At 43.4% G+C, this 25,002-nt stretch overlaps 1 protein-coding gene across 1 annotated transcript; it reads right to left on the minus strand.

The window, feature by feature from the left end:
- Positions 1-9,690: 9,690 nt before the first annotated feature.
- On the minus strand, positions 9,691-19,251 carry tpp1 (tripeptidyl peptidase I). The gene is made up of 13 exons (XM_020500791.2): positions 19,122-19,251; positions 18,640-18,711; positions 18,399-18,538; positions 18,114-18,264; positions 16,526-16,647; positions 16,201-16,379; positions 15,662-15,860; positions 13,628-13,816; positions 13,045-13,117; positions 12,559-12,679; positions 12,097-12,255; positions 11,501-11,626; positions 9,691-10,659 (listed from the first exon to the last, which is right to left on the minus strand). The coding sequence occupies exons 1-13, from the start codon at positions 19,130-19,132 to the stop codon at positions 10,516-10,518; spliced, it is 1,686 nt and encodes a 561-aa protein (XP_020356380.1). The 5' UTR covers positions 19,133-19,251; the 3' UTR covers positions 9,691-10,515.
- Between the last annotated feature and the right edge of the window lie 5,751 nt (positions 19,252-25,002).

The following is a 25,002-nucleotide window of genomic DNA, read 5'->3' on the forward strand; positions in this document are numbered from 1 at the left end:
CATAATTGCTGCACAGTGTTGAAGAAACCAGCATACAATCCAGTTTCTCTTCTCCATGGCCTTCAACCTTTTCTCCAGGCTGAAAGGTGAACATTTCTGTCTAAAACCTCCATTGACTAACCCCAATACAGTGGGACAAATATGATGGAGACGCACTAAAAAAAGCGATTTACTATTCAAGGCGAGTAGTCAACTGAGCATTCCTATCATCAGTGATTGAAGGGGACATCATGTCAGACCTAGAAAATATTATACAAATATATAAGCTAAAATATAACCGCATCAACATAAAACTATCCAGTTTGAGTGGATTATGCAGTGTGAAGTGTTGGCACACAGGTCAGAAGATTTCATGTACAGTTGTGGCCCAAAATTTTGAGAATGTTAAAATATTAATTTTCACAAAGTCTGCTGCCTCAGTTTGTATGATGGCAATTTGCATATACTCCAGAATGTTATGAAGAGTGAGAAGATGAATTGCAATTAATTGCAAAGTCCCTCTTTGCCATGCAAATGAATTGAATCCCCAAAAAACATTTCCACTGCATTTCAGCCCTGCCACAAAAGGACCAGCTGACATGTCAGTGATTCTCTTGTTAACACAGGTGTGAGTGTTGACGAGGACACGGCTGGAGATCACTCTGTCATGCTGATTGAGTTCGAATAACAGACTGGAAGCTTCAAAAGGAGGGTGGTGCTTGGAATCATTGTTCTTCCTCTGTGAACCATGGTTACCTGCAAGGAAACACGTGCTGTCATCGTTGCTTTGCACAAAAAGGGTTTCACAGGCAAGGATATTGCTGCCATTAAGATTGCATCTAAAATCAACCATTTATCGTATCATCAAGAACTTCAAGGAGAACGGTTCAATTGTTGTGAAGAAGGCTTCAGGGTGCCCAAGAAAGTCCAGCAAGCGCCAGGACCATCTCCTAAAGTTGATTCAGTTGCTGGATTGGGGCACCACCAGTACAGAGCTTGCTCAGGAATGGCAGCAGGCAGGTGTGAGTGCATCTGCATGCAAAGTGAGGTGAAGACTTTTGGATGATGGCCTGGTGTCAAGAAGGGCAGCAAAGAAGCCACTTCTGTCCAGGAAAAACATCAGGGACAGACTGGTATTCTGCAAAAGGTACAGGGATTGGACTGCTGAGGACTGGGGTAAAGTAATTTTCTCTGATGAATCCCCTTTCCGATTGACAAGGTGAGCGCTACCATCAGTCCTGTGTCATGCCAACAGTAAAGCATCCTGAGACCATTCATGTGTGGGGTTGCTTCTCAACCAAGAGAGTGGGCTCACTCACAATTTTGCCTAAGAACACAGCCATGAATAAAGAATGGTACCAACACATTCTCAGAGAGCAACTTCTGCCAACCATCCAGGAACAGTTTGGTGACGCACAATGCCTTTTCCAGCATGATGGAGCACCTTGCCATAAGGCAAAAGTGATAACTAAGTGGCTCGGGGAACAAAACATCATTATTTTGTGTCCATGGCCAGGAAACTCCCAATACCTTAATCCCATTGTCGTCAATCCTTAAGAGGCGGGTGGACAAACAAAAACCCACAAATTCTGACAAACTCCAAGCATTGATTTTACAAGAATGGGCTGCCATCAGTGTGGCCCATAAGTTAATTGACAGCATGCCAAAAAAAGGGTCAACACTGCAAATATTGACTCTTTGCATCAACTTCATGTAATTGTCAATAAAAGCCTTTGATACTCATGAAATGCTTGTAATTATACTTCAGTATTCCAAAGTAACATCTGACCAAAAATATCTAAAGACACCGACGCAGCAAACTTTGTGGAAATTAATATTTGTGTCGTTCTCAAAACCTTTGGCCACGACTGTAGAATAGATTAAGCAGGGGAGGGGGGAACTCGTGTTTCTCGGATATGTAGTGGACAGGGTCAGGTGACAGCATGAGGTGGTGATAACAGTATAAAGTAACATGAATTAGCTATGCAGAGCCAAGAGATTGTGGGACCAGGACACAGCAAGGTATAGGAACGTGGCAGTCATTACTGGTAGGGCTAAGCCAGACAGAAAGGGGTGTTTAGAGGTGGGATAAAACCTTAGGTCAGAGGTGTAGCAACTACTTACGCGACTTACTGTTGTTCTGCGAGAGTTTCCACGTATCTCTAACAGGTAAGGAACAACATTCTCTGGCCTGTGAGGTTCTCCTTTATCTGACGGGTCCAAACTTCCACATCCGACTGTGCTGCCTACAACATAATCAAGGGCCTAATTACATCTATTGCAGAACAAAATAAACCACACTGGCAGTTGTGCTGAGTTCTACAATTGCAATGCTCACAGGTTAGAGGAAAATTATCTTAGGGACAATGTTAGGAATTTTACAAAAATATCTAATTGTTAGTGAAAGCACAGCAAGGATATCATCAAATCAAAATGTATTTTATAAGGCCCTTTTTACATCAGCAGTTGTAAAACAGCATCACAAAGAGCTTTACAGATACACTGCCTAAAACCCCAAAGAGCAAGGAACGCAGAGGCAGAAGCACAATAAAAGCGGTTCATGGTGTGCATGCTTGTCAGGCCGATAGATACATCAGAACAGGATAGAGCACAGAAAAACACTTTCAAACGTTCATGGATTTGATTTTTAAAGACCATAATTGCTATAGAGGGTGCAAACATTTCATGAAGCTAGGGTCAGATGGCTTTCATGTTTAAGGGTGGGGTGGGTTGCCGGGGCTAGTACCTTTCCGTTCACCTTCCCACCCATGGGCCAGACTACACTCGGTCATCTGACTGACAGAAGAGAGAAGTCTTCAGTCTAGACTTTAAGGTTGAGAGTCGGATTCTCTCACATCAGCAAACCATTCCATAAAGAGGAGCTCAGGAGAAAGCCTTGCCTCCAGCTACTGAAGCCCTGCATCCAATTCATCAGATTTAATTAGCAGAAAAGGATCATTACATATTAGCAAAAATTATGAAAAAAAACTTAAAGAATCTAATCTGGAATGCTGTTTAGCAGCACCATCAACTCCCTTTGCCTCAGTTTCCTCCTTCAGGCCAACGGTGTTGTATTGCTGGAAGAAATATACACAGGCAGTTAGAAAAGCTAAGGCTAGCTTTTTCAAACAGAAATTTGCATCCTGTAGTACTAACTCCAAAAAGGTTCTGGGACACTGTAAAGTCCATGGAGAATAAGAGCACCTCCTCCCAGCTGCCCACTGCTCTGAGGCTAGGAAACACTGTTACCACTGATAAATTCACTATAATTGAGAATTTCAATAAGTATTTCTCTACGGCTGGACATGCTTTTCACCTGGCTACCCCTTGGTCAACTGCCCGGCACCCTCCACAGCAACCCGCCAAAGCCCCCACCATTTCTCCTCCACCCAAATCCAGATAGCTGATGTTCTGAAAGAGCTGCATAATCTGGACCCATACAAATCAGCCGGGCTAGACAATCAGGACCCTCTTTTTCTAAAATTATCTGCCGAAATTGTTGCAACCCCTATTACTAGCCTGTTCAACCTCTATTTCATATCGATTGAGATCCCTAAAGATTGGAAAGCTGCCGCGGTCATCCCCCTCTTCAAAAGGGGGTGACACTCTAGACCCAAACTGCTACAGACCTATATCTATCCTATCCTGTCTTTCTAAGGTCTTCGAAAGCCAAGTTAACAAACAGATTACTGACCATTTCGAATCCCACCGTACCTTCTCCCCTATGCAATCTGGTTTCAGAGCTGGTCACGGGTGCACCTGTGCCACGCTCAATGTCCTAACCAACATCATAACCGCCATCGATAAGAGACATTACTGTGCAGCTGTATTCATCGACCTGGCCAAGGCTTTCGACTCTGTCAATCACAACATTCTTATTGGCAGATTCGACAGCCTTGGTTTCTCAAATGATTGCCTCGCCTGGTTTACCAACTACTTCTCTGATAGAGTTCAGTGTGTCAAATCGGAGGGCCTGTTGTCCAGACCTCTGGCAGTCTCTATGGGTGTGCCACAGGGTTCAATTCTCGGGCTGACTCTCTTTTCTGTATACATTAATGATGTTGCTCTTGCTGCTGGTGATTCTCTGATCCACCTCTACGCAGATGACACCATTCTGTATACTTCTGGCCCCTCTTTGGACACTGTTAACTAACCTCCAGACGAGCTTCAATGCCATACAACTCTCCTTCCGTGGTCTCCAACTGCTCTTAAACGCAAGTAAAACTAACTGCATGCTATTCAATCTGTATATAGACTTTTTGTTTTCAATCGATCACGGGCCCGCCCCTGCTCGCCCGTCCAGCATCACTACTCTGGACGGCTCTGACTTAGAATACGTGGACAACTACAAATACCTGGGTGTCTGGTTAGACTGTAAACTCTTCTTCCAGACTCACATTAAGCATCTCCAATCCAAAATTAAATCTAGAATCGGCTTCCTATATCGCAACAAAGCATTCTTCACTCATGCTGCAAAACATACCCTCGTAAAACTGACCATCCTACCGATCCTCGACTTCGGTGATGTCATCTATAAAATAGCCTCCAACACTCAACCTCAGCCTCAACAAATTGGATGCAGTCTATCACAGTGCCATCTGTTTTGTCACCCAAGCCCCATACACTTACCCACCATTGCGACCTGTACGCTCTCGTTGGTTGGCCCTCGCTTCATACTCGTCGCCAAACCCACTGGCTACAGGTTATCTACAAGTCTCTGCTAGGTAAAGCCCCGCCTTATCTCAGCTCACTGATCACCAAAGCAGCACCCACTCGTAGCATGCGCTCCAGCAGGTATATCTCACTGGTCACCCCCAAAGCCAATTACTCCTTTGGTCGTCTTTCCTTCCAGTTCTCTGCTGCCCATGACTGGAACGAACTGCAAAAATCTCTGAAGCTGGAGACTCACATCTCCCTCACTAGCTTTAAGCACCAGCTGTCAGAGCAGCTCACAGATCACTGCACCTTTACATAGCTCATCTGTAAACAGCCCATCTACCTACCTCATCCCCATACTGTATTTATTTATCTTGCTCCTTTGCACCCCAGTATCTCTACTTACACATTCATCTTCTGCCGATCTACCATTCCAGTGTTTAATTGCTATATTGTAATTACTTCGCCACCATGGCCTATTTATTTCCTTAACTTACCTCATTTGCACTCACTGTATATAGACTTTTTGTTTTCTTTTGTTCTACTGTATTATTGACTGTATGTTTTGTTTATTCCATGTGGAACACTGTGTTGTTGTATGTATCTAATTGCTTTGCTTTATCTTGGCCAGGTCGCAGTTGCAAATGAGAACTCAACTAGCCTACCTGGTTAAATAAAGGTGAAATAGAGTGGGGCAAAAAAGTATTTAGTCAGCCACCAATTGTGCAAGTTCTCCAACTTAAAAAGATGAGAGAGGCCTGTAATTTTCATCATAGGTACACTTCAACCCTGACAGACAAAATGAGAGAGAAAAATATCCAGAAAATCACATTGTAGGATTTTTTATTAATTTATTTGCAAATTATGGTGGAAAATAAGTATTTGGTCAATAACAAAAGTTTATCTCAATACTTTGTTATATACCCTTTGTTGGCAATGACAGAGGTCAAACGTTTTCTGTAGTCTTCACAAGGTTTTCACACACTGTTGCTGGTATTTTGGCCCATTCCTCCATGCAGATCTCCTCTAGAGCAGTGATATTTTGGGGCTGTTGCTGGGCAACACGGACTTTCAACTCCCTCCAAAGATTTTCTATGGGGTTGAGATCTGGAGACTGGCTAGGCCACTCCAGGACCTTGAAATGCTTCTTTCGAAGCCACTCTTTTGTTGCCTGGGCGGTGTGTTTGGGATCATTGTCATGCTGAAAGACCCAGCCACATTTCATCTTCAATGCCCTTGCTGATGGAAGGAGGTTTTCACTCAAAATCTCACGATACATGGCCCCATTTATTCTTTCCTTTACACGGATCAGTCGTCCTGGTCCCTTTTCAGAAAAACAGCCCCAAAGCATGATGTTTCCACTCCCATGCTTCACAGTTGGTATGGTGTTCTTTGGATGCAACTCAGCATTCTTTGTCCTCCAACCACGACAAGTTGAGTTTTTACCAAAAAGTTATATTTTGTTTCATCTGACCATATGACATTCTCCCAATCTTCTTCTGGATCATCCAAATGCTCTCTAGCAAACTTCAGACGGGCCTGGACATATACTGGCTTAAGCAGGGGACACGTCTGGCACTGCAGGATTTGAGTCCCTGGCGGCATATTGTGTTACTGATGGTAGGCTTTGTTACTTTGGTCCCAGCTCTCTGCAGGTCATTCACTAGGTCCCCCCGTGTGGTTCTGGGATTTTTGCTCACCGTTCTTGTGATCATTTTGACCCCACGGGGTGAGGAGCCCCAGATCGAGGGAGATTATCAGTGGTCTTGTATGTCTTCCATTTCCTAATAATTGCTCCCATGGTTGATTTCTCCAAACCAAGCTGCTTACCTATTGCAGATTCAGTCTTCCCAGCCTGGTGCAGGTCTACAATTTTGTTTCTGGTGTCCTTTGACAGCTCTTTGGTCTTGGCCATAGTGGAGTTTGCAGTGTGACTGTTTGAGGTTGTGGACAGGTGTCTTTCATACTGATAACAAGTTCAAACAGGTGCCATTAATACAAGTAACGAGTGGAGGACAAAGGAGCCTCTTAAAGAAGTTACAGGTCTGTGAGAGCCAGAAATCTTGCTTGTTTGTAGGTTACCAAATACTTATTTTCCACCATAATTTGCAAATAAATTAATTAAAAATCCTACAATGTGATTTTCTGGATTTTTTTCCTCATTTTGTCTGTCATAGGTACACTTCAACTATGATGAACATTACAGGCCTCTCATCTTTTTAAGTGGGAGAACTTGCACAATTGGTGGCTGACTAAATACTTTTGCCCCACTGTATATACACAGCTCAAAGAAATTAAGGGAACACTAAAATAACACATCCTAGATCTGAATGAATGAAATATTCTTATGAAATACTTTTTTCTTTACATAGTTGAATGTGCGGACAACAAAATCACACAAAAATCATCAATGGAAATCAAATTGATCAACCCATGAAGGTCTGGATTTGGAGTCACACGCAAAATTAAAGTGGAAAACCACACTACAGGCTGATCCAACTTTGATGTAATGTCCTTAAAACGAGTCAAAATGAGGCTCAGTAGTGTGTGTGGCCTCCACGTGCCTGTATGACCTCCCTACAACGCCTGGGCATGCTCCTGATAAGGTGGCGGATGGTTTCCTGAGGGGTCTCCTCCCAGACCTGGACTAAAGCATCCGCCAACTTCTGGACAGTCTGTGGTGCCATTTTAATCCATAGAGACGTGAAGGAGAAGCTCGTCGGAGGTTGATCTCTTCTCGGCTGGGTCCTCATTTGGGACCAAAGTTCCTTGTTGTTAAGAGACTCTTTCTGCTCATGCAGACGCTAACTACAGAGGCCAACAAGGCCGAGGCAAGGGATCAGTTTACGAAAAGCGATCGGGTGAATTCAACATCTTACCTGTTGGTGGATGGAGCGAGACATGATGTCCCAGATGTGCTCAATTGGATTCAGGTCTGGGGAACAGGCGAGCACATGGAGGGCTGTGCGGCCCCCCAAAGAAATGCCACCCCACACCATGACTGACCCACTGCCAAACCGGTCATGCTGGAGGATGTTGCAGGCAGCAGAACGTTCTCCACGGCGTCTCCAGACTGTCATGTCTGTCACGTGCTCAGTGTGAACCTGCTTTCATCTGTGAATAGCACAGGGCGCCAGTGGCGAATTTGCCAATCTTGGTGTTCTCTGGCAAATGCCAAAACGTCCTGCACGGTGTTGGGCTGTAAGCACAACCCCCACCTGTGGACTTCGGGCCCTCATACCACCCTCATGGAGTCTGTTTCTGACCGTTTGAGCAGACACATGCACATTTGTGGCCTGCTGGAGGTCATTTTGCAGGGCTCTGGCAGTGCTCCTCCTTGCACAAAGGTGGAGGTAGCGGTCCTGCTGCTGGGTTGTTGCACTCCTACGGCCTCCTCCACATCTCCCGATGTACTGGCCTGTCTCCTGGTAGTGCCTCCATGCTCTGGACACTACGCTGACAGACACAGCAAACCTTCTTGCCACAGCTCGCATTGATGTGCCATCCTGGATGAGCTGCACTTACCTGAGCCACTTGTGTGGGTTGTAGACTCAGTCTCATGCTACCACTAGAGTGAAAGCACCACCAGCATTCAAAAGTGACCAAAACATTAGCCAGGAAGCATAGGAACTGAGAAGTGGTCCGTGGTCCTCACCTGCAGAACCACTCCTTTATTGGGTGTCTCTTCCTAATTGCCTATAATTTCCACCCGTTTTCTATTCCATTTGCACAACAGCATGTGACATTGTCAATCAGTGATTCTTCCTAAGTGGACAGTTTGATTTCACAGAGGTGTGATTGACTTGGAGTTACATTGTGTTGTGTTCCCTTTATTTTTTTGAGCAGTGTATTTACCCCAAAAATATGTGGGGGATTGGAAATGCAGACAATTACATTGATGGAAGTAATATTCTTTCCGCAATATTAAGCTGATCCACCCCTTAAAAAAAAGGGGAACAAAGAATAGGGGTGTTAACCCTGGTGTCCTGGCTAAATTCCCAATCTGGCCCTCAAACCATCACAGTCACCTAATAATCCACAATTTATGATTGGCTCATTCCTCTCCCCTGTAACTATCCATTGCTGGATGTTTCAGCATTGCCTCAAAGAGTTTGGCGTTTGACTAGCCACATGCAGTTACGAGCCTGCTAGAGTCAGCAGCAGGCGGATGAGCAAGATCTACCATCGTAGTACAGATGAAGCCTGAGCTAGAATGTGAGGCTGGCTAGCTTTAGAAAACCCTGAGTAGATCTAGCTTCAAATCATAGTATACCCCTCTGAGTGTAAGACAGATTAACTAAGCACATTTAAGTTACATTGAGTACACCAAACATTACAAATACCTTTTGCCCTCAGAACAGCGTCAATTCGTTGGGGCATGGACTCTACAAGCTGTCGAACGCATTCCAGAGATGCTGATGTCCTTTGGATGGTGGACAATTCTTGATAAACATGAGCATGAGAAACCCAGCAGCGTTGCAGTTCTTGAAACAAACTGTTGCACCTACCACCATAGCCTGCTCAAAGGCACTTAGTCTTTCCCAATCCCCCTCTGAATGGCCCACATACACAATCCATGTATCAAGGCTTAAAAATCCTTCTTTAACTTGTCTCCTCCCCTTCATCTACACTGATTGAAGTAGATTTAACAAATGACATCAATTAAGGATCATAGCGTGCACCTGGCCAGCCTGTAATGTAGAGGTGTCCTTAATGTTTTGTACACAGTGAATATTCAAGAATCAAAATGGATGAATATCATTAATATGTCCAAAAATTGATGTAGCACCTGCAAGAGTGCCCGTTTAAGGTTCTACAGATAAAATAAAAAAATCTGTTGTGACATTTCCTATTGGTAAGGACTGTTCCCAATAGGTACCAACATGGTGTACAATGTCTTTTCAATAAAATGGTCAGAATGCCACATTTTTTTTTTTTTTTTTCCTTTCTCTGCCCCACATCTGATACTCAGACAGTGACCCATGGATAGTCATCCTGTTCTTATATCCATTTGTGGTTGGTTATTCAGTCGAATTACAGATACACAGAACGAAATACAATTTCACGTACACAGTTTAATTCCTAAAGGCAAAGACTTAAGTTAACAAGCATGTTTACAATCAATGTGACATGCAGTCTTTAATACATTGCATGGACCATTTCCCCCAAAATCTATTAAAAAGTAAAAAGAAGTGCAACAATTCTGGTGGATAGAAATTAGCCGAATGAATTTGCCCAATGAGCACATCAAGAGTAAAATCGGTAAGTATTTGGTATAGGCCTCTGTGTGCAACCACAGCAGAACATATTTTAAATCAGTAACGCAATGGTAAATGTTGCTTCTCTCCTCATACAAGATTCAGATAAATGTAAAGCACGGGCCTAACTTTAACCTCCTTTGAGCAGAAATATTTATCAGAACACGCATGCAAAAACAAGATACACAGGTTTTTTTTGTCGACCTACGTACCTTGTCATTGATTACCCCACCTGATCTGGTTACAATCATATGGCTGACTGATGAACTTGTGAAAATGAATGTACATTTTACATCACTGACCACATTAAATGAGTCCATCCTTCAAAAAGTATCAAACAACCTGAGACGAAAGAAAACGCCAAAATTGCATTTTCCATTTAAAAATAATCTGTCCAGTGTAATTTACAATGGAAAGGGACATTGCTAGACACCATATAAGGAGGCAGCTGAAATACTTCAAAATGTGTCAGGGGTGTATTCTGAGGTGAAATGTTCAGAATGTTGCAGCTAGAAATGTAACAAATAGAGCTGACACAATCCCTACTCTACACCGCAGACAAAGGTTTGTTCCACACACTACCTTCGTTACATTTCCACTTTCTGAACAGAGCCCCAGGAGTTCATTTCTCCAACACCAGGGCAGCCAGCAGAGCAGGGTAGTTGGGCGTTCCCCATCCGGTGACTGGGTCCCATGACAGTGCCGCGCAGAATCCCTGCCCCTGGACCTGCTCGTCCAGACAGCTCAGGTGACAACCATCAGTCACCTGGGGGTAGGAACAGAAAACAGTCAGTAAATGCAATGACTCCTCTCTACTGCCATCTTTTGGTGGTGTTCAGAATAGAAAACACTAAATCAGGGGTTCTCAAACTTTTAGTTTAATCTGTTTTTAGTAACATTTTAAAAATTATATACATTAATCTGGCTGCAGATCCCCTGCAGTACTCTAGGACCCCGACACAAGATGCTCCATTGCTGTGAATCAGATGGTGTAAAGTACTTAAGTAAAAATACTTTAAAGTACTACTTAAGTAGTTTGGGGGCATCTGTACTTTACCATTTATGTTTGACAACTTTTCCTTTACTTACATTCCTCAAGAAAATAATGTACTTAACTCTATACATTTTCCCTGTAATCCAAAAGTACGTTACATTTTGAATGCTTAGTAGGACAGGAAAATTGTTAAATTCAACCACGTATCAAAACATCCTAGGTCATCCCTACTGCTTCTGAGCAGGTGGACTCTAAACACAATTGCTTCATTTGTAAATATGTTTAAGTGTTACAGTGCGCCCCTAGCCATCAATCAGTAAATGCTGTGTGGTTGGAGTTTGAAGTGATTAATACGTAAAGATATTTTAGAAATGACATTTATTTTTTGATACTTAAGTATATTTTAAACCAAATACTTTTACTCTAGTATTTTACCAGGTGACTTTCACTTGAGTCATTTTTGATTAGAGTATATTTACTTTAACTCAAGTATGACTATTGGATAGTTTTTCCACCACTGCTGTGAATATACACAAAAGATAAATACATGACACTACCATACACAACAAGAAACTAGTCTTATTTTCTCCATAGCTAATGATCAGTGACTTACATCAAAGAGTCCCTGGCCCTGCAGCTGATACAGGCGGGGATTGAGGAAGCCCAGAGAAGGCAGGCCTTTCAGAAAGCGCTGGTCATTGATCAGAGAGAGGATTCCTCCAACCACAGGGGTGGAGGCCTAAAGAACAACGAGTAAATATTAATTGTTAATGCATTATATGATCCAAGAGTCGACAGGTAGCTTAATGGTTAAGAGCATTGGGCCAGTAACCGAAAGGTCGCTGGTTCAAATCCCCGAGCCGACTAGGTGAAACATATGTCGATGTGCCCTTGAGCAAGGCACAACCCTAATTGCTCCTGTACGTCGCTCTGGATAAGAGCGTCTAAAATAACTAAAATGTAAATATTATATTTCTCACATAATTGAAAACGTTTTATATATTTGGGAGATAGGCAGGTGAGAGAAGAAAAAAAATGTATAGGTGAATCTAAAAAGTCTTGAGTTTATTCTTTGCCTCCTTCTCAAAGTATATTGGAGGTTTGAGAGAAGGAACCTCAGATCTTCTCCAATCTGTTGAGGTTGTGAGAGGACATGAGGAATCAACAAAATATACTTGAGATTCACCCTATGAGATACTATTTTCTTACCGAAGTACCAGACACCCAGGGGATGGGTACCCTGTCGGTGACCACCCAGTAGTTGTCTGAGAGAGCAGCTATGTCTGGGTAGGCCCTTCCACTGGTGTTGAAGTAAGTCTTTGGAGGGAGAACCGGCACTGCTTTCAGATAACCCTCCACAGCACCGACCTGTGGCAAAAAGTGACAGACTTATTCAATCATCTATCCAAATAAACCATACGGAAATAAATACTTCACACATTTACTATGCATCATTGATGGCCAATTCTACCAGTAGACAGGACCTCATTTGTTGAGAGACCTTTGTGTGTACCTAATCTGATAGTTAGTGAATACATGTTAGTCTTTTCACTCAGTTACGTACAACATTTCATTTTAAAAATTCTAAAGATCAATTTAAAAAAAGCACAGATCTGGGAAAATCTATGGCCGTATCTGTGGGTTTATGTCCTGTATAGATACTCTTAATACCTGGTAGTCCGGCATCTTAAAAACATTGCTGAAGCCGCCGCCACTGATGTAGTCGGTGACCTCATAGGTGACCTTGAATGGATTCTTGAATGAAGTTCCCCCCACTGTCGTCACGTATGGGCTGAAAGCATATAAACTTAACTTCAGAGAACAGATGATTTGGGTATGGACATGAAAACAGACCCCACAAAGACACTGGTTCTTATTCTATTGATTTCAGATTACAAAACAGACTATTGTTGACAAGTTTAGAGACTAAGTATTTAGCCTCAGATGCGCACACATTGCACTGCTGCATTTAAATGCTGTTGCCACGTTAAACACTGGACATGTGAAATCAATCGAGAAATTCCCTTTAAAAACCGCAATGCCTATAACCCGCACCTGGATTGAACACTTTTCATACTTCATGGATTCAAATAAAACAACGAATACCCCAAAAAACACAAGTGCCATTAGTTTATTTCGACAGTGCCAATGACTCACCTTGATGCAGGAAAGCTTGGTCGGAAAGAATTCTCTCCTTTAGTCGAGTGTCTGCAGCCAGCTCCACTATCACCTGAGGCAAGACAGTTCAAGTATGAAAGCGAACGCCAAGGAAATGATCTTACTTATGATTTATGGATTATTAAAAAAAAATAAAAAAAAATAACTTGTCCACAATTTTAGTCGTCAATTTACTCAACTATACATGGTGACTTGTTCATGTTTCATAGGCCTGCCTGACTCATCTGATATTACGCACACATTTCCAGAGTAACTAAATGGCAGCCCCACAAAAACCAAGGCCACCTCACACAACATCCACAACACCTGCTTGAGTTTGAACTATTCAAATAGTCTATCATATTAAATCCGCTGTCACTGACTACTCGATCAAGATCGTAAACACTTCCAAGTAAGAAGTAAAAAAAAAAAAAAAGTAATCACATTTTCTAAGTGGCACTGACTTAGCCTGGTTCCAGAACTAGTTGTGTGCTTTTGCCAACACCATTGGTCATTGTCACATGAAATGCATGACAATTGGTGTTGGCATAAACAGATTTGGGGCCCAGGCTAGCAGACTAACCTGAGGCAAACAGTATAGAAATGCCCCGTACGCCAGCCTTCATGAACTCAGTGTTGATGCGCATCATGTAGGCGGAGGACAAGCTGTCCTCATCGTCCCCGTAGCTGATGGTGTGGACCCAAGGGATGTCTGTCATGTTGCTGAGCAGCAACATCCACTGGAGGAATGGCTCCTGGGTCTCATGCCGACCTGAGGAGCAATCAAGCAGTGTCCCATTATCAAACCACTATCAGAAAAAGGCTGTTTCAACATCAACACCATACTACCTACCTGTACTAAGAGTGCAACCCCAATGCATTGCTTCATTCTAAAGTGGTATATTAGTATGAACATATGGTACCAGTCAAAAGTTTGGACACACCTGCTCTTTCCAGGGTTCTTCCTTTATTTTTACAATATTCTACAATGTAGAATAATAGTGTAGACATCAAAACTATGAAATAATGTAAAAAATAAAATTGAAGTGTTAAATCAAAATAGTTTATATTTGAATTTCTAGTAGCCACACCATGCCTGGATGGCAGCTTTGCGCACTCTTCTTTCAACCAGCTTCAGGAGGTCGTCACCTGGAATACATTTCAATTAACAGGTGTGCCTTGTTAAAAGTTACTTTGTGGAATTTCTTTCCTTCTTAATGCGTTTGAGCCAATCAGTTGTTCTGACAAGGTAGGGGTGGTATACAGAAGATAGCCCTATTTGGTAAAAGACCAAGTTCATATTATGGCAAGAACAGCTCAAATAAGTAAAAGAGAAACGACAGTTCATCATTACTTTAAGACGCGGTCGGTCAATTCTGAAAATTTCTTCAAGTGCAGTTGCCAAAACCATCAAGCACTATGTTGAAACTGGCTCTCATGAGGACCACCACAGGAAAGAAAGACACGGAGTTACCTCTGCTGCAAAGGATAAATTCATTAGTTACCAGCCTCAGAAATTGCAGCCCAAATAAATGCTTCATAGAGTTCAAGTAACAGACACATTTCAACATCAACTGTTCAGAGGAGACAGTGTGAGTCAGGCCTTCATGGTCAAATTGATGCAAAGAAGCCACTACTAACGGACACCAATAAGAAGAGACTTGCTTGGGCCAAGAAACACGAGCAATGGACATTAGACCAGTGGAAATCTGTCCTTTGGTCTGATCAGTCCAAATTTTTTGGTTTCGACCACCATGTCTTTGTGAGATGCAGAGTAGGTGAACAGATGATCTCTGCATGTGTGGTTCCCCCCCGTGAAGCATGGAAGAGGTGTGACGGTGCTTTGCTGGTGACACTGATTAATTTAGAATAAGGCACACTTAACCAGCATGGCTACCACAGCAATACGCCATCCCATCTGGTTTGCGCTTAGTGGGACTATAATTTGTTTTTCAACAGGACAATGACCCAACACACCTCCAGGCTATGGAAGGGCTAATTGACCAAGAAGGAGTGGCCTGGCCTCTACAATCACCCGACTTCAACCCAATTAAGATAGACTGCAGAATGAAGGAAAAGCAGCCAAGAAGTACTAAGCATATTTGGGAAATCCTTCAAGACTGTTGGAAAAGACTTCCAGGTGAAGCTGGTTGAGAGAATGCCAAGAGTGTGCAAAGCCATCAAGGCAAAGGGTGGCAAATGTAGAGAATCTAAAACACTTTTTTGGTTACTACATGATTCCATGTGTGTCGTCTCATAGTTTTGATGTCTTCAGTATTATTCTACAATATAGTAAAAATAAAGAAAAACCCTTGAAATAGTAGGTGTCAAACTTTGGATTGGTACAATATGAGACATAGCTAAAGATACAGTTGGAAGAGGCTAAATATATACCACTTGGTATTTGATCTCACTAGCATTGTGGCCGTTGCTAGCTTTTCTGGAAAGGTTTTAGCCTACTTACTACAATGATATGTGGTTGTCTCAAATTCCTTCGTTCAATTAACTTATAAGTCACGTCTGCCAAAGGATTAACATACAAATTAAAATAAACCTCTCTGCACTTGCCATGTGACTAAGGCTACATTCACACTCTGGTTTGTCATTGTTAGTATACCTGGATTGGTGAAGACCCATGTAGGTATGTTGGCCCCTGTGCTCATGATGTACTCTACATCCAGGCTGGCCTCCAGACCGGCCTTCCCTGCTCCCTGAACACCAACCACCCGGTCAATCTTAGACAGGTGCTGGAAGCTCCGTCCGAACAGCGTCATGAACTCAGCCAGGTCAGCAGGGTGGTAGAACTGCTCCAAGAACTGGACAGATAAGATGATAGCTATGCTGGAATTCAAACAAACCATATCCACCATACAAATTTCACCCTTTATCTGTGAGGGGGGGGGGGGGGGGGGGGGGGTCTACCTGGCAGTATTTGTAGGTTTATATACAGTATCAAAGATCAGTTTATTTGACCATGGGAAAGAGAGATACTGAGCAAAGTGTGCTAATTCAATTGAGCCTTTAGATTCCCATTATACCAGACAGGCAAGTTCATTGTTAGAATGAGGCAAAGCGTTCGCCCCCTGTATTTTCTATCAACTGTTCTCGTCTGACACAGCTGTCCCATTGGTATTTACGTAACAAGTGGCCAAATACCTGAGCCACGGCTTGACTGTTGTTCTGAGCTGAACCCACGTCCGCTGCGGTCAGGTTGTAGCGAGACCTGAGGGTGGCGGGTGTGTTTCCAAGATGAAACTTCGCTCCAGACAGTCTCCTCTTTGTCAAGACTTCATTGAGGTCCTGCCCCTTGGGTGGAAAGCGGTGAACACCGCCAACTATGGGTGGAAAAACAAATCACATCCATAACATTGTTTGTCATACTCTTAACTTATTTGTTGTTATACTACTACCAGACGAGCTATAAGATAATAGCATTTCTGTCGATAACCTCAGAAATGGTCAAGATGAAATTGCTGCTCACCAAAGTCAAGATGTTGGAGAACATCCTCATGCACGTGGTATGCAGATGATGACCTCACCAGGGAGATGCCATCTCTTACGTAGCGGTGAAACTCAATGCCTGGAAGCAGGGCCTCTGCAACTCTGAAACGGGAGAAGTAGAAAGCCTCACTCTCTGTGCCATCTGTATGGAGTGCAGGGCCTGTGTACTGGAGCGTCGGCTCTCGGACCAACAGGTTTCAAGACAGCTTCTACCCCAAGCCATAAGACTGCTAAATAGTTCATTAAAATGGTTACCCGGACTGACTATGCACACTCACAAGATATACACACTTTCCACTCATTATGTTGCTGCTACTCTATTTATTATTAATCCTGATACCTAGTCACTTTACCCTGCCTTCATGAACATACACTATATATATATACACATACACTGCTTTAAAATGAGTGGATTCAGCCATACCATTGCTGACAGGTGTATAAATCGAGCACACAGCCATGCAATCTCCATAAACAAACATTGGCAGTGGAATGTCCTTAATGAAGAGCTCAGTTACTCAACTTGGCACCGTCACAGGATGCCACCTTTCAAACAAGCCAGCGCGTCAAATTTCTGCACAAGCTCACAGAACAGGACCACCTAATGTGTAGCGCGTAAAATCGTCTGCCTCTGGAAGCAACGTCAGCACAAACTGTTTGTCGGGTGGTTCATGAAATGGGTTTCCGTGGCCGAGCAGGCCTCAGATCACCATGTGAATGCCAAGCGTTGGCTGGAGTGGTGCAAAGCTCACCGCAGTGGAAACACGTTCTCTGGAGTGATGAATCACACTTCACCATCTGGCAGTCTGACAGACAAATCTGGGTTTGGTGGATGCCAGGAGAATGCTACCTGCCCAAATTCAGTGCAAACTGTCAAGTTTGGTGGAGGAGGAATAATGGTCTGGGGCTGTTTATCATGGTTTGGGCTAGGCCCCTTAGTTCCAGTGAAGGGAAATCTTAATGCTACAGCATACAATGACAATAATTTGTTCGTAACTGACTTGCCTAGATAAATAAAAGGTAAAAATAAAATACTTTTTTATTTTTTAATCCTCCAACTTGGTGGCAACAGTTTGGAGAAGGCCCTTTCCTGTTTCAGCATGTTTTGTCAAGATCAGTGTAGAAGAACTTGACTGGCCTGCACAGAGCCCTGAACCTCAATCCCATCGAACACCTTTGGGATGATTTGGAATGCCGACTGCGAACCAGGCCTAGTCACCCAACCTCACTAATGCTCGTGGATGAATGGAAACAAGTCCACGCAGCAATGTTCCAACATCTAGTGAAAAACCTTCCCAGAAGAGTGGAAGCTGTTATAGCAGCAAACGGGGGGACGCAATGTTAATGTCCATGACTTTGGAATTAGATGGTCAACAAGCAGGTGACTACCTCAAATCCACATTGATCAGGTACTCCCTGTATATAGCTTTATTCTTGTATACTTCATTCCTCGTGTTACTAATATATATATATATATTTTTTACTTTGCATCGTTGGGAAGGGTTTGTAAGCAAGAATTTCACAGTAAAGTCTAGTCGGCGCATGTGATTTGAGAGAGAGGCCCTTACTGCGTGTTCATGGTGCATTGGAGGAAGTCTTGAGTGAGGATGGTCTGGCAGTCTGTGACCCCGTGACTCTGCAGCCAGTGACGAACCACTTTCTGGGTCAGCTGGGATGGACGTACTAAAGCGGCCACTTCCTCTAGAGTCAGATGCTTGCCTAAGACAGAATTGACAGTGCTGTAAAGGAGTACATGGTAATGCAAAATCCATTATCAGAGGGGATAAAAGTCAGGAAGTTCAAAATCGAATGGCCTAAAATGTTTGCCGTTGTAAGCATGAAATGATTTCTACCATATTGTGCCGACTCAGGGTCCGAAACCAGTAGCAGCAGGTGTTCCAGTTGATCCACATTCTGCTGCCTCAAAGCAAAGGTCAGCTCCAACTTCTCTGTGGGGTCAATCCTGCCTACACGAGTCCAGTCTTCTGGTATCCTGAAAATACATTATGTGAAGTAGCTTCAAATGATGGTAAAAATCACACATTGTAGTAGTTCATTTACAAAAGCTGTACAATGTTAGGGTTGTTTGCTCACAAGATGTCTTGATCAGCCTCAAGATGTTCACACAAAATCAATGAGCTGCATATGAGGACACAGAAGGCCAACCTAAAATTAAAAAAAATTTAAAAAGAGGGTGTTTAAAAACAAAATATCAGAGAAAACCATTCATAAATGTCTTCTTAAATTGCGCGAAAGCATTAACGTTATACATCTGGTAAATTAAAGTACAACATTCTGAAAACGTTTGAACTCTGGGCTAAACAAAGGATCTGCGCTACTGCTTGTGCAAGGCTGCAGAGATTCTCGACAACTCCCTCAGTGGAAATCGTGCACAAAACAAAAATCTCTAGAATAGCTTAGTTAAGAAGGAAGTAACGTTATAGCTCAAAGGTCTTCATGTAAAATAGGTCAACAATGTATCCTTTTAGCTAGAAGCAAAAACCACAAGGACTTCAGGTGTTATTGTCCCATTCTAAACAATCAAACGTGGATAATTATATAATGGAAATACTTACAGAACCCTCATTTTGGTGACATTCGTTGACTCCCAACGCAAGGAACGGCTTTGTTTTCGAATTGTTGTTTGCTGGATAATATTAGTGTCGGTTCCTCATCACATGACCATATGAGCTGTAGCCTGTCACGTGACTAGTTAACGGCATAAAGGACAAAATGCTGTAAACTCAAGTCCCATGATGTTGCCGTCAGCTTTTTGCGGTGCTTATTCTTACTTTAGAATTTCATAAATAAATTATTCATTAATCCACATTTGTGGATCCGCCCCATTCTTTCAATTTTCGCCTAAAATGACATACCCAAATCTAACTGCCTGTAGCTCAGGACCTGAAGCAAGGATATGTATTCTTGATACCATTTGAAAGGAAACACTTCGAAGTTTGTGGAAATGTGAAATTAATTAATTTTTTTGCACCATCATCTTTGAAATACGAGAACGGCCATAATGTATTATTCCAACCCAGGCGCAATTTATATTTGTGCCACTAGATGGCAGCAGTGTATTGCAAGTTTAAGACAGATCCAATGAACCATTGCATTTATGTTCACTTTTTTTTTAATCAAAACTGCCCAAATGTGCCTAATTGGTTTATTAATAACTTTAAGTTCATAACTGTGCACTCTCAAACAATAGCATGGTATTCCCACCGCAAACTGAACATTTTCATCTGGATCTTCACAACTAGCTAACCGCAACCCCGGATGACTACTCCTGGCTAGCGTTTCCATCCACTTAGCTTGGAGCCCGGCCAGAGCTCCTGTGCTACCACCGAAGCATACTCCTGGGCTACAATATCCGGACCCACGACCGGTCTATCGATGTCACCGCATGAAGAGGCATAAACAGACTTAACCCCATCGCGACGTCCCCCAAAGGCTCACTTTCTAGCCCTTGCTATCTGCTTACTTGCTAATTCGGCCTGCTAACTGCTAGCTTGTTCAGCCCCGGTCTGCTAATTGCTAGCTTGTTTAGCCCCGGCCTGCTAACTGTTAGCTTTGTTAGCACAGGCCTGCTAACTGTCTGAATCGCCGCGTCCCCAGCCAGCCCAACCACCCACTGGAACCATATTTACTTTCAATCTCTTTTCGATTTTTAATTCGATTATACCTTCTGGTAACCTGCCTCACCCAATGTGATACGGAATCGCTATTATTTTAAATTTTTAGAACACATTCAAGAACCTCCAGAAACTAACCAGCTAACTAGCTACAAGCTATTTAGTCATTGTTAGCCACTGCTAGCGGCTTTTACCTTCTGCAAAGCCAGCCATTTTTCTTTTTTAGCCTGGATAATACTCGCCAGTCTAGCTTCCCTGTCCCATCCACCGCTGCCCCCTGGATACTGTGATCACTTGGCTACATAGCTGATGCCTGCTGGACTGTCCATTAATCACGGTACTCCATTCTGTTTGTTTATGTTATCTGTCGGCCGCACTCAGGCTCTGTGTGTAGTTAATCCGACCCTCTCTGCCTAGTCAACGCCATTTTACCGGCTGTTGTTGTGCTAGCTGATTAGCTGTTGTTGTCTCACCTACTGTTTTAGCTAGCTCTCCCATTCAACACCTGTGATTACTGTATGCCTCACTGTATGTCTCTCTCAAATGTCAATATGCCTTGTATACTGTTGTTCAGGTTAGTTATCATTGTTTTAGTTTACAATGGAGCCCCTAGTTCCACTCTTCATACCCCTGATACCTCCTTTGTCCCACCTCCCACACATGCGGTGACCTCACCCATTACAACCAGAATTTCCAGAGATGCAACCTCTCTTATCATCACCCAGTGCCTGGGCTTACCTCCGCTGTACCCGCACCCCGCCATACCCTTGTCTGCGCATTATGCCCTGAATATATTCTACCATGCCCAGAAATCGGCTCCTTTTATTCTTTGTCCCCAACGCTCTAGGCGACCAGTTTTGATAGCCTTTAGCCACACCCTCATACTACTCCTCCTCTGTTCCGCGGGTGATGTGGAGGTAAACCCAGGCCCTGCATGTCCCCAGGCACCCTCATTTGTTGACTTCTGTGATCGAAAAAGCCTTGGTTTCATGCGTGTCAACATCAGAAGCTTCCTCCCTAAGTTTGTTTTACTCACTGCTTTAGCACACTCTGCTAACCCTGATGTCCTTGCCGTGTCTGAATCCTGGCTCAGGAAGGTCACCAAAAAATTAGGAGATTTTCATACCCAACTATAACATTTTCCGTCAAGATAGAACTGCCAAAGGGGGAGGAGTTGCAGTCTACTGCAGAGATAGCCTGCAAAGTAATGTCATACTTTCCAGGTCCATACCCAAACAGTTCGAACTACTAATTTTAAAAATTACTCTCTCCAGAAATAAGTCTCTCACTGTTGCCGCCTGCTACCGACCCCCCTCAGCTCCCAGCTGTGCCCTGGACACCATTTGTGAATTGATCGCCCCCCATCTAGCTTCAGAGTTTGTTCTGTTAGGTGACCTAAACTGGGATATGCTTAACACCCCTGCAGTCCTACAATCTAAGCTAGATGCCCTCAATCTCACACAAATCATCAAGGAACCCACCAGGTAAAACCCTAAATCTGTAAACAAGGGCACCCTCATAGACGTCATCCTGACCAACTGACCAACTAGGATCTCAGCGATCACTGCCTCATTGCCTGTATCCGCTACAGATCCGCAGTCAAACTACCACCCCTCATCACTGTCAAACGCTCCCTAAAACACTTCTGCGAGCAGGCCTTTCTAATCGACCTGGCCTGGGTATCCTGGAAGGATATTGACCTCATTCCGTCAGTTGAGGATGCCGGGTCATTCTTTAAAAGTAACTTCCTCACCATCTTAGATAAGCATGCTCCGTTCCAAAAATGCAGAACAAATAACAGATATAGCCCTTGGTTCACTCCAGAGCTGACTGCCCTCGACCAGCACAAAAACATCCTGTGGCGGACTGCAATAGCATCGAAAAGTCCCCGCGATATGCAACTCTTCAGGGAAGTCAGGAACCAATACACGCAGTCAGTCAGGAAAGCAAAGGCCAGCTTCCTCAGGCAGAAATTTGCATCCTGTAGCTCTAATTCCAAAATGTTCTGGGACACTGTGAAGTCCATGGAGAACAAGAGCACCTCCTCCCAGCTGCCCACTGCACTGAGGCTAGGTAACACGGTCACCACCGATAAATCCATGATTATCGAAAACTTCAACAAGCATTTCTCAACGGCTGGCCATGCCTTCCTCCTGGCTACTCCAACCTCGGCCAACAGCTCCGCTCGCCCCCGCAGCTACTCGCCCAAGCCTCTCCAGGTTCTCCTTTACCCAAATCCAGATAGCAGATGTTCTGAAAGAGCTGCAAAACCTGGACCCGTACAAATCAGCTGGGCTTGACAATCTGGACCCTCTATTTCTGAAACTATCCGCCGCCATTGTCGCAACACCTATTACCAGCCTGTTCAACCTCTCTTTCATATCGTCTGAGATCCCCAAGGACAGGAAAGCTGCCGCAGTTATCCCCCTGTTCAAAGGGGGAGACACCCTGGACCCAAACTGTTACAGACCTATATCCATCCTGCTCTGCCTATCTAAGGTCTTCGAAAGCCAAGTCAACAAACAGGTCACTGACCATCTCGAATCCCACCGTACCTTCTCCGCTGTGCAATCTGGTTTCCGAGCCGGTCACGGGTGCACCTCAGCCACGCTCAAGGTACTAAACGATATCATAACCACCATCGATAAAAGACAGTACTGTGCAGCCGTCTTCATCGACCTTGCCAAGGCTTTCGACTCTGTCAATGACCATATTCTTATCGGCAGACTCAGTAGCCTCGGTTTTTCTGATGACTGCCTTGCCTGGTTCACCAACTACTTTGCAGACAGAGTTCAGTGTGTCAAATCGGAGGGCATGCTGTCCGGTCCTCTGGCAGTCTCTATGGGGGTGCCACAGGGTTCAATTCTCGGGCCGACTCTTTTCTCTGTATATATCAATGATGTTGCTCTTGCTGCGGGCAATTCCCTGATCCACCTCTACGCAGACGACACCATTCTGTATACTTCCGGCCCGTCCTTGGACACTGTGCTATCTAACCTCCAAACGAGCTTCAATGCCATACAAACACTCCTTCAGTGGCCTCCAACTGCTCTTAAATGCTAGTAAAACCGTTCGCTGCCTGCACCCGCACGCCCGACTAGCATCACCACCCTGGATGGTTCCGACCTAGAATATGTGGACATCTATAAGTACCTAGATGTCTGGCTAGACTGTAAACTCTCCTTCCAGACTCATATCAAACATCTCCAATCTAAAATCAAATCTAGAATCGGCTTTCTATTCCGCAACAAAGCCTCCTTCACTCACGCCGCCAAACTTACCCTAGTAAAACTGACTATCCTACCGATCCTCGACTTCGGCGATGTCGTCTATAGCTTCCAATACTCTACTCAGCAAACTGGATGCAGTTTATCACAGTGCCATCTGTTTTGTTACTAAAGCACCTTATACCACCCACCACTGCGACCTGTATGCCCTAGTCGGCTGGCCCTCGCTACATATTAGTCGCCAGACCCACTGGCTCCAGGTCATCTACAAGTCCATGCTAGGTAAAGCTCCGCCTTATCTCAGTTCACTGGTCAGATGGCAATACCCACCCGTAGCACGCGCTCCAGCAGGTGTATCTCACTGATCATCCCTAAAGCCAACACCTCATTTGGCCGCCTTTCGTTCCAGTTCTCTGCTGTCTGTGACTGGAACGAATTGCAAAAATCGCTGAAGTTGGAGACTTTGCTATCTGAGCAGCTAACCGATCGCTGCAGTTGTACATAGTCTATCGGTAAATAACCCACCCAATTTGACCTACCTCATCCCCATACTGTTTATATTTATTTACTTTTCTGCTCTTTTGCACACCAATATCTCTACATGTACATGACCATCTGATCATGTATCACTCCAGTGTTAATCTGCAATATTGTAATTATTAGCCTACCTCCTCATGCCTTTTGCACACAATGTATATAGACTCTCTTTTTTTCTACTGTGTTATTGACTTGTTAATTGTTTACTCCATGTGTAACTCTGTGTTGTCTGTTCACACTGCTATGCTTTATCTTGGCCAGGTCGCAGTTGCAAATGAGAACTTGTTCTCAACTAGCCTACCTGGTTAAATAAAATAAACAGCTACTGTAAATTGGACAGTGCAGTTAGATTAACAAGAATTTAAGCGTTCTGCCAATATCAGATATGTCTATGTCCTGGGAAATGTTCTTGTTACTTACAACCTCATGCTATTCGCATTAGCCTACTTTAGCTCAACTGTCCCTAGAGGGGGACACCGATCCTGTAGAGGTTTTAAATAAAAACACTTTAAAGTACTACTTAAGTAGTTTTTTGGGGTATCTGTACTTTTCTATTATACTTCACTATATTCCTAACAAAAATAAATGTACTTTTGACCCCATGCATTTTCCCTGACACCAAAAAAGTACTCGTTACATTTTCAATGGTTAACAGGTCAGGAAAATAGTCCAATTCACACAATTAACAAGAGAACATCCCTGGTCATGGCGGACTCACCAACCACAAATGTTTTGTTTGTAAATGATCTCAGTGTTGGAGTACCCCTGGCTTTCTGTAAATGGTGCTTAATAACATTAGGAATTTTAAATTATTTATATTATTACTTAAGAATATTTTAGCAATTAGATTTACTCTTGATACTTAAGTATATTTAAAACCAAATACTTTCAGACTAGTAGCATTTTACTGGGTGACATTTTCTATTAAGTTTTACTTTACTTTTACTCAAGATTGAGAATTGGGTTCTTTTCCCACCACTGAGCATTACAGGATACTAGAGAAGGTACCATCTTGGTCTGTATTCGGTGAAAAATGTATTGGAAACAACCACGATGAA

The sequence above is a fragment of the Oncorhynchus kisutch genome, linkage group LG14, assembly GCF_002021735.2.
Source record: "Oncorhynchus kisutch isolate 150728-3 linkage group LG14, Okis_V2, whole genome shotgun sequence".
Classification (NCBI taxonomy): Eukaryota; Metazoa; Chordata; class Actinopteri; order Salmoniformes; family Salmonidae; genus Oncorhynchus; species Oncorhynchus kisutch.

Coding starts and splice junctions, on each gene's coding strand:
- tpp1 (XM_020500791.2), bottom strand. Junction 15,861..16,200: donor ACAGTCAAGCCGTGGCTCAG/GTATTTGGCCAC, acceptor TTATCTGTCCAG/TTCTTGGAGCAGTTCTACCA. Junction 12,680..13,044: donor CCAAGCTTTCCTGCATCAAG/GTGAGTCATTGG, acceptor ATATGCTTTCAG/CCCATACGTGACGACAGTGG.